Source organism: Cynoglossus semilaevis, chromosome 8 (assembly GCF_000523025.1).
Source record: "Cynoglossus semilaevis isolate Cse_v1.0 chromosome 8, Cse_v1.0, whole genome shotgun sequence".
Taxonomy (NCBI): domain Eukaryota; kingdom Metazoa; phylum Chordata; class Actinopteri; order Pleuronectiformes; family Cynoglossidae; genus Cynoglossus; species Cynoglossus semilaevis.
This window is the reverse complement of record NC_024314.1, coordinates 28868132-28878833: the sequence shown is the minus strand read 5'-3', so window position 1 is coordinate 28878833 and position 10702 is coordinate 28868132. Positions and strand designations below refer to the sequence as shown.

At 44.5% G+C, this 10702-nt stretch overlaps 1 protein-coding gene and 1 long non-coding RNA gene across 2 annotated transcripts in view; both read right to left on the bottom strand.

The window, feature by feature from the left end:
* Nucleotides 1–4493, bottom strand: part of sbf1 (SET binding factor 1) — a 48265-nt gene extending 43772 nt beyond the window's left edge. The window contains 1 exon segment of the mRNA XM_025057174.1: nt 4234–4493. Within this exon segment, the coding sequence (XP_024912942.1) occupies nt 4234–4288 (55 nt within the window). The 5' untranslated portion in view covers nt 4289–4493.
* A 187-nt stretch (nt 4494–4680) lies between these two features.
* LOC112487280 (uncharacterized) lies at nt 4681–10692 on the bottom strand. The gene is made up of 3 exons (XR_003050227.1): nt 9930–10692; nt 6912–7027; nt 4681–6681 (listed from the first exon to the last, which is right to left on the bottom strand). It is a non-coding gene; the product is annotated as an uncharacterized LOC112487280 (long non-coding RNA).
* Nucleotides 10693–10702: the final 10 nt, after the last annotated feature.

Genomic DNA, 10702 nt, shown 5'->3' with positions numbered 1-10702 from the left:
TGTGACCGTCCCGTGGGGTGGCGGGCGTTGGGCCGCCGCGTCCCAGCGTCCCTCTCTCTCTCTCTCTCTCTCTGTCTCTGTCCCTTCATGAAGGGCAGATTGTCAGGGCTATTTCTGGAGGGCCTGGAAGACGGCGCCCCACGGAGGAAGTGGCTGCCCACAGGCAGGCACCGCTGGCAGCAGCACACATGCACTCCTGTCTTCCCTCATGCTCGCTCGCTCGCTCACTCGCTCATCCTGCTGCAGCTTGACCTAAACTTGACACACAGCTGCTTCGTTCCCCGCACGACGCACTTGACGCCACGCCAGGAAGTCGTCACACATTTGTAATCACTGGAGAAGGAATGGAAGAAAAATAAAACGGAACCAAGAAATAAAATATCGTAATGTTTCAGTGTATCCATATTGTCTTACATCCCTAACGGACCGCGACGACTGTGTCGTTTACTGACAAAGCGAGCACCGCCCCACAGGTTGAGGACGACCTGTCCCTCTAGGATGTTAATTATCTGAGGTACATGGTGCGCCTGCTTTTATTTTGAAGGAGTCGAGGTTAAATGTCAGCGTAGTGGAAATACTGTGTACGATAGAAGGTACATGACAACACAGTTATCAGAGAAAACTACGAGTCTTTTTTTCATGTGGACATTTTTCACTGGGACAATGAAGTAAAATATATGACGATGAGAGAAAGACCATCGTCCAGACCAGGGGTCACCGACCTTTCTGACACTGAGACCTACTTCAAGGACACATGATGATATAGTAATAACAAGAGTTACTCGATCGACACAGACTTCCAGAACAATCTCATAATAATCATATTTACATTGATGAGTTTAGCAGACGCTTTCATCCAAACATTACATTGGTGTTTAGCAGATGCTTTCATCCAAATGGACTTACAGAGAAGAATTAACATCATCAAGCTGGATAATTCCTCTGGGAATCGAACCCAGGACCCTCTGCTCTCTGCTGCAGGCCTGCTAACCGCTACACTATGGAACCATTATAAACTAGTTCTTGGACATACAACGGTAGTGTAACTGATTCAAAAAGAACAGTAACTGTATTATTTTTGACCCTCTTGTTGACAAGTTTTATTTTTATTTTTTCTCCCTTAGGTAGTCCACGGTGACCCCTGGGCACCACGTCGGTGACCCCTGGTCTACATCGATAAGAACTTCCACCAAGAGAGTGTTTTAGGAACTCCGTCTTTTCCGTCTGTCGACAGTCAGTGATTTCACACAGTGACGCAGCAACCACAGCAACAAAACTCCGTTACTACACTCAATGGCAGTCAGTGATTTCACACAACCACTGCAACAAAACTCCGTTACTACACTCAATACTACGTCACGCTGTAATCAGTGTGTTACGTTGTTACCCTGAGGCCGAACACGTAGTAAACAAGCAGCAGTGTCACAACTTCAGAGACAAAGACAGAGACAGAGACAGAGACAGATCAGCTGCAACTGACAAACATCTCTGTCTGTTCACAGGCCTCTGATCTTATGAATGGTCCCAGGTTGACTACGACCTGTCTGTGTGTGTGACGTGTCTGTGTGTGTGTTTGACATGTGTGTGTGTGTGTCTGACGTGTGTGTGTGTGTGTGCGGTCGGTGTTCATACGAGGCTGTGTATGGAGGAGCTGCTCCTCTGACCTGAAAACAAGCGTCGTGAGTCTGTTCAGATCTGCAGAAGCAGCAGAGACCCACACCCTCACACTGTCGGGGCCCGGGGCGCACAGATGGGGTGACAATAGGGCCTGTATGCCAGCATCTGTGTGTGTGTGTGTGTGTTCACTGAGCACACACGAACCAAACTCGCTTCTTTTCCTGGTTTCGTTTCATGATTCTGCAGCACTGTATTGATTTTTTAATAACAGATTTTTGTGTTGCATTTTAACCTGTAAGTTTGTACGTTTTTGAGACTTTGTTTTAAGTAATCTTGTTTTTATTTTAATTTGTTAAGATGGAACAACATTGTGTGTTTACTGCACAATTCAATATATTGTATGGTTGTCACTGTACTGTGATGTGGTATCGTATCTCCAGATTCACACAGCTCTAGTTTCCACGCTCACACGTCTCTCTGGGGTCTCCTTCTCTGCTTCCTGTTTGGACCGGTGCCTCTCTCTGGCCACGGGGTCTTGGGTGCAGTGAAGGTTAAAGTTGTCAAAACATGGCTGCACGCTTTTGTTCCTGAAGAGACCCCCGCTACAGGGACCACACCCCAGCAACTCCGGACTCTTCCTTCAACAGCGGTAGCCATTTTGGCTCTGAACTTTCAACTTCAGCGTCGACGTGGAACACACAATGTGGGCAACCTGACACTTTGAGGAGACAATGGCAACGGGTGAATGGAAGATTCAAGACTCAACCCTCAGGGTTCTGTCTGGAGACAATGTCACACGGTGACAGAAACTCTGGGCCTGCACCAGGGCAGGTGGGCAGCACGGTGCAAAACCCTGTCAGTGACTTCTGAATGATTCCAAACACACACACACACACACACACACACCGAGTAGGGGAGCTCGACACAAAACCAGAGCCACAGACAGGATGCATGTGATGTTTAGACAGAAAAGGAAACTCCACTGTGCTGCAGAATTCCTGGTATTCTTATGATTGAGGATCTTGAGACGTTGCCAAGACTTGTGGCCGAAGAGTGTTTTTAAAGCAGTGCCAGCAGCACTACAAGAAAAATGAAAACAAAATGAAAACAGCGATCACCTCCACATACACACAGACGTTTGGACATCAGTTTGGTCTCAGGATCACATCAGGGCTGGAGATTAAAGAAACGCAAACCATAGTCCCAGCGATGACAAACAAATTAAGAATCATTAAAGGCAGAAAATACATCAACATCAACAAACCAACGACAGCTAACGGTGACGTCTGGTCCGATCGAACGCCTCCTCCAGAACGCACAGAAATGTTGCAGTCAACGCTGTAACGGAAGTGCTACGGTAACACCAACAATCATTAGGTCTCTTAAATGTCTGGGTTTACAAGGCATCAGAGCCGCGGTCCATTAAAGCTACTGTGGCTTTATTGTCTGGCTCCCAGATGCTTTTTACAGGCTCGCTCTGCTCGCTGTTGCATCAAGGCCTGGTAGAACAGGAAAGCCACTTTCTGCAGTGTTTGCACTGTCCACGTTATGACATCCTGTATTTAAAAAGTACCTCAAATAGTTTAAGGGACTTCCATGAAACTAGTACTGTGACCTGCAGCAGCAGCATCAAAATAAACGTGGTGCAGAAATGTTCCTCTTTTGAAGAAACTCAAAAGCATCTTGTAAATTAAAAATTAAAAAAGCTCCAAAACAGCGCGTTCCTACTGAGAGGCTGAGTGAATATTTCATGTAAAAACGGCCCATTATATTCTGCACAGATTTAGGCCAAGGCCCACGATGACGGGAGGTGGAGGATAAAGAGGAGGAGGAGGAGGTGGAGGATAAAGAGGAGGAGGAGTGGGGGTTCAGATAACGGTCCCAACCACGTCCCAACAACACGAGAGCCCGGAGCCCCACATCAACCAGGGGGGAGTCAGGGAGGGGCAGAGCCGCTGGGGTTCATTCACGAAACAGTTCCAGAATAATGATCACAAACTACGCAGGGAACTTTTTATTCCCGGGTTCACGAGACACAAATATCAACAGTTTATGGTCCATCTGTCCCCAATGAGTGGCCGGTGTCTCCTGCAGCCACAACCCTGACAGAACATCAACCAAGTAGCGGTTGATCGTGGAAACATTTAGCAGCTCGTGTTGTTGACGTTAACAAGTGTGGACGACACAAAAGAGGAGGAAAAAAACTGAACAAATTCACACATTTAAGGTCTCAGCCGAACAGACGGGACTCCCTCCCCGTCCCGGGCTGGTCCGGCTACGTTAGCCCTTAGCAACTTTGCTGTCAACACAGCAGACGTGTTTGTTTAGCTTAGGCTACAAACTGCATGCTAGCTCTGGTTCGTAACCAAATAGTGCAGTTGAAGCGTTTCCATGTGAGAAGCGCCAGACGCCAACTGACAGGCGAGACTTTAAGCACTCTAATCCCGCGAGGCCTGCGCATCCCCGGTCTCCAGTGACCCTGTGACGCCGCTCTGACAGTGCTCAGCGTCGGTCAGCTGTGAGCAGTGAGCCGCCTCGTCCCCGCCTCCTTCTCAGCCAGCGCTACACCAACAGCTAACGCTAAGCTACCATCGGAGGCTAAACTCAAACACTTACCTCGCTTTTCTAGGTCGTAGCCGACAACCACAAAGTAGTCCGCGAGCCTGGCCATCTTTGGAGCTCACGGCGACGGGCCTCTCTCGCTGTAAACTCTGCTCTTTCTACCGTCAAACGTCCATTTACGTCCTGCCGGCAACGGCCACATCACGGGCGACAGTAGCATCCTTCCAGCTGCACCCCGCCGCCATACTGTCACAGAGTGCCGTGCCCTGACAGCAGAGAGCCGCGAGTCTGCGCACTAGTCACAGCAGTCACAGGGAGTGGAGGGGCCGCCCCACAGGAATGTCCCACCAAGACAGGAGCAGGAGCAGGAGCAGGGGCAGGGGCAGGGGCAGGAGCTGAAGCCTGGGGGCCAAAAGTGTAGAAACACAGCGGCTGCTCCGTGAATGGAAGGAGCGAATCACAGAATAATATAAAGTACAGCGTGAAACAAATACCACAAAAAAAACTTAAACCATATCAACCATATCTACTCCGACCCTTTAACGACTTTAACGATTGGTCGCACAATGTTCATCTGCAGTGACGCTGCGTTAACGTTAACGTCTTAACGTGACGTAGTGTCGAGCTTTTAACGTTAAAATGCGCGTATAATAAGTTGGGATTGTAACAGTGGAATCTTCATAATTTTAATTTATGAATAAAGTAAACTCTTGCCTGTTTTTTTCTGCTCCACACTGACGGTGCCTTCAGTGGCCACTTACAAAAATATGTCATGTCAATCAAACCTTCATGAATCAGAACAAATCAGGGGGTGGGCGGGGTTTCTGTTACATGAAAAACGCATTTTCTTTTTCAGGAAACTAATTTAAAAAAATAAAAAATTATTGTCATTCCGCTGGTAATATCCAGGAGCTGATTATTTTGGTGCCCCCTCCTGGACTCCCCAAGCAGATGGTGTGTGTGTGTGTAGTTCTACATGATGACGTCAGTTTGTCTGACCGGATGTTGAGTTGCTATACTGAATGGGCACTTAACGTAATTAAAAAAAAAAATCTACCACTGTCATTGGTCCAATTAAAAAAGGCAGTTTTTAAAAAATATTTGGAGACTTTAGTATTAATGTACTTCAGAGATGAAAATATAAATGTCAATATTTCATTTTTCTTCCTTATATTGTGATTATTGGTCAGTGTTCTGTGGACTGTAGCCCCCCCCCAACCCCCCGACTGTCAGCACAGCAGCAGCCTTGAGAGAATTCCAACACTTCCTGTGCTTTGACCTCTGACCCTAACGTGCTTATCACTCCCTGGTTAAAAAAAAACAATCACGATCATGAGATGTCACATTTTTCTTCAGCAGCGTTTTTGTTTTGCCAACTGCTGTTTTCTCCCACAGCTGCTGCAGCGGAGGAGCGCCGCGCCGCACATCAGTAAACACGGCCTCCGCTCGGCCACAGCAGCGTTCACAGGAGATAACGTCTTCAGAGCCGTCTGTGAACGCCGTCCACGGGGAGTCACGCCGAGGTCACGTTGGCCCCGGTTCTCACTGCTGACTTGGACTGAATCCCGACCTTGAACCGCACTTGACTCGCTGCCAAAAGATATTCAGGGTATTATAGAAATTAGAGATAAAAATGAGAAGTTGAGTCAAGAAGACGGTGAGGGAGGAAGTCGGGTTTCCTCGGCCCCACTCTGCAAACGTGGTATTTACAGACGTTCCCTTTTACTAAAATAAACGTGTCTATAACGTGGTTTTAACTGGAAACACAGAAAATATTGTTTTTATTTCTTAATCATCCAGATATGTCAGGGTTATTTTTATATTCTGTCTCAGAGGTGAAGACGGTGAAGAATCTAAAATCACCTGCAGATTCAGAAGTTTTGTTTTTTTTTGTTGTTGTTGTTTTTTTTCCTTGCTACATGTTTTTAACCTTCATTATGTTTCATTCATCTTTTTCATCTCTGTTTGACTGTTATTCTACATACATGAACTTCCTGCATGTACGTCCTGGAGAACATACATCTGTATGCAGTTGATCCCACCATCTTCACACTGATCTCAGGCCCTGACTTCACTCTTCAAACAAAGGTCGTTGTACTTTTCAAACACATTTACAGGAAGAATATTTTACTATCTAACAATAAACCCCTCGTGGCCACAGAGGCATCACCGTGTTACCTGATCATGATTTTCGTGAATAGGGAATAAAGAAGGGGAAAAGAAACTCAGCATCTGCCCCGGCTCTGATTCTCAATAATTCACGCAGACGTTCTACCTTGGAGTAAGTGCTTGCAGGATGTGAAAACCATGTGACTTCCTGTGCACTCGCCAACCTAAAAGGAAGTGGTTTGAAGGTCTTCTGCACATCAGATCTGTTGCAGGTCTCTCTGCAGCGCGTTGTTTCCCTCGGCTCAGGTGGAGCGTGGTGCGTGAAGATGACTCATTGACTCATGACAGGCGCTAGATTTGGACTTTGATTTAAGACGATGATATAGTCTTTGACTGAAAAAGATTTGAAAGATTACGATCAGTTATTAATAATCGCACACATATACAGAAGTGTGGACGTGAGCTAGCCTGATGGAGTTGAAGATGTTAGCTACGTCCACATTATTTTAGGAACACACAGTCATACAGGTGAGAGACTGACCAGTGTAACATTCAACACATGTTTAGGTGAGAGACGTATTTTCTACTGAAAAGAAATCAAAGGTAAAGATTGTTTTCTTTACCTTTTTTTTCATTGCGGCCCAATATGAAGTGAGCCCCGGCCCACTGCCAGTCTGGGAGCCAGTGGTTGGGGTACCTCTGTACAGGATCACTCCAAGGTTACTGGACTCCCACTGAACTGGAGGATACAGGACATGGATCAGTGTGAGTCAGTGAAATGACCAGTGGGTCCAAATATAAACCTGTGCTGATATTTATGACCCTTTTTTATCATAAATATCCTGCATCTGTTACACGTAAAAAAAATAATTAAAAAGAACAAAGTTCAGAGAAGTAGAAGAGGAAACATCAACACACATAAAAATACAAACATGAAGAAGAAATAACAGACCAGAGGTCAAAGGTCACGTCATTGAGTCACAGGTTACATCATCATCAAACTGACAGTTAGAGCAAAAGGGAAATTAATGAGGAAATAAATGACAGAAAGGCCAGTTCAAATGACTGGAAGCAGATCAGTACAGTTTCAACGTGCTTCACCAGGGGGCAGCAATCAGTAGACCTTAGCATTTATGGCTGTTCAAGGACAAAAGGTAATTTAAGGCCATTTAGTAGAGGGTTTTAGCATAAAATGGTCCATTATTTAAAAATATGTTTTTGTGTGTTTTTTTACATCTCATTTTTTATGACTTACTTTTCAGACAGTTAACTCCTATTCTAAATGTTATGGTATTTGTTAATGTATAACTCTTACCAATAACTCCTGTTCTAAATGTTATGGTATTTGTTAATGTTATAGTGTACAATATTTTAATTAAAATGCTTAATTATTTATATATATATATAAACATATATTTATAAAAACTTTCATTTTTAGACCATTTCTTGCCACTGAAATGGTTTCTCTGCTCAGACAAGTCGTTTCCTCCGTCAGACTTTTGTTTTTTCATATTTCATTTTCAAGTATTTCTCATAATAAACCAATGAGAACTGCAACTATTTTTTATAACCCACTCATCCGAAAATAATAATCTGGTCTGGATTATTTCTTATTAATATTAATTTCACATCCCTGTGTCATTTCCTTCTTCAGTGAACCCTGTCACAGTCACTGGACAGTTTCATGTCGTCACTTCTCCAGTGGTCTTCAGTTGTGTTTGTTTGAAGTGGACTTGATTTCATTCACGACTGACAGGGATTACGTCAGTGTCTGTCGTGCCCGTCGTCCCACCTCATGACAAAACACTTGTTGTTGGGACTGTTTTCATGACCTTTGAAACGGCAGAGGAACCGACAGAATCTCATTTTCTTTTCTCCCAGTGACGTTCTCTTTTTTTCAGGGGTTGGCACAAACGTACGTTTGGTAATTGCCGCCTAAACAAAAGTGAATCTCCGACTGAACGATCAAACCGTGGCTCGTGTTTGAAGCCGGGGCCAGATTCACTGGCTGCAGTTACAGAACTCTTACATAAAAAGATCAGGGTTGTTAGGAAGTGACCCGCTTCCACAGAACCACTGATTATCAACGCCGCTCTATACAGACTTTTTTCTGCAATCAGCAGAGTCGCCCTCTGGTGGCAAATTGCCAATTCTTGGACTTCAATAATTATTATTTAAGTTTTGCACTTTCACATTTTGGTACTTTCTTTGAAATGCAGTTTCTTTTTGGTATCACTTCCTGTTCCCCTGTTTTACAATAAGCTCCTCAGCAGCTTGTGTTTTTTTCTCTCTTTTTTAGTTTGAAGGTTTTACCACAAATGAACCTTTTTAAAATAAAATACCACACAGAGAAAAAAGAAAAATCCAATTTCTGTGCAGCCTGGTTCCAAACATTCCACGGCCACTGGCCCAGGAAGATGTTCACAAGTCTCTTTTTTGCAAGTCCAGTCCCAAGTCTTTGTGTTTGTGAAACAAGAACCACTCGAGTCCGAGTCGTAAACCCGAGTTCCCAGTCAAATTTCACCGTGTACTTTTATAAACCTGTCACACTTGAAACTGATGTCCTTGTTCTTTCGACTCATTTGATTTAATTCAAAAAGAACGTGAACTATTTCAGAAAAGTTTCATTAAGAGATAATTCTGATATCATTAACTCTGATCATGTGATCACATGTGAGCAGCTGGGTATGATTGACAGCCGGGCTAAAGAGTCACCTGCAGGTCACTGATGGTATTAAAACGTGTTTTTGTGCATACTGCGTTCAGATGAAACAGAGTGGATCAGATGAAGGTCTGGGCAGAACCAGGACACTGTGAGAAACTGGCACCGGTCGATGACAAATCTGTCTGAAGGAATATCACTCACACCGCACCTCAGATCACACCAAAGGACGGGAACGCCAAACATTAAAGGCTGGAGACTCTACACTGACGGCCGCGGCTCAAAGACCTCACCGACGTTCTCACTGTGATTTATTATTTTATTCTGTCAGGGTTTTAAGAAATTAATCCGCTTTCTTTTCACTGACGTCAAACGGAAATCCGACCAGTGCGACTCAAATTTTGGACTTGTTTTGGGCTTTGATCTTTGTTCAATTGTTTTTTGACATTTAACAGTGTGAGAAGATCAAACACCAAAGAGTTGTAATTATTGTGTGGAGTACTGGACAAATATTCCTGGTGACAGTATTATCTAAAATACTAACGCATCGCGATATTCCAGTGTATCGACATTTTCTTACAGCTCTACCTCCAGTCCAGACGGAACATAAAATAAATTCACACCAGACCAGGTGTGGTAGAATCAGGATGGAAGTGTTTTCTCCCTGTGTTTTTGTTTACAAGAAGAAGACGTTCCGATCCTGACGTTAGCATCAGCACTAAACTAATTATCTTACAAACATGGCATTCCCAGAATTCCTTGTCTGTCGACACTTCTCTTTTTTTCTGTCTCCTGTTTTTGTTTCACTTTTTTTTTGACTGTTGACAACATGATCCAGAATCAAAGGTTGTGTAACACGACCTGAGGTGAATCGAGCCGCTGTGTTCATTCAGCAAGAAAAAGGAAAAGGACGAGCGAGAACACAAAAGGATCTCCACCAATCAGACGTGAGTCACGGGCGACAGTTAGCAGGAGCTACCTGTCAGGACGTGTCGTTAGCTGACTGCTGCCAAGATTGTCAACGATGCTGCCGCGTCAACAGCGTGACAGCAGATGTCCGTGTGGGCCGCGGCCTTGGTCTGGTCATATCAGTGTCCCCCACGCCGCCTGAGGGCGAGATAAGACCTGAGGGGCCGAGGGTCTGGACGGGAAGACAGAGTACTGAAGAAATTCATGAAGACACAGGTCTTTTTTTCCAACAAGTGCCTGATAACGCGCAGCTGTGTCAACGGACGTCGCAGTCATCGTACGAGGAAACGCTTCCGTCCTGGAAACGAAACTGTCGTTAAATGAAGTTCCTGCAGAACGACAGTTCAGATCAGATTAGAAAAGTTTAGGCGGTTTACCCGAACGCACGGGACTTCCTCCAGAAACATCCAGATGAAAATGAAACGAGGTTAAAGTTCAGAGGTGTGTGTGTGTGTGTGTGTGTGTGAGTGTGAATGGTTAGAAAACTGCAGTGCATTCTGGGATTGGCTCCTGATCAGGATTAACGTTTTTTTTTTTCAGAATATTTTTTTTATTTGGAGAACAGGTACTACTACAGTACAACTTTTTACTGTAGTGTTTGTAAAGTATTGTTGTATTGAATGAACTCTGTGTTTGTTTGTTTGTTTGTTCACTGCTGCTATGACACACACACACACACACACACAAAAGACATTTTGTCAACTCAAATTAAGTTTTTTTTTTCCTTTTCCTTCAGTGAATAAATGAAGACACACCTTTCACAGAACCCTCACCCCCCCTCAC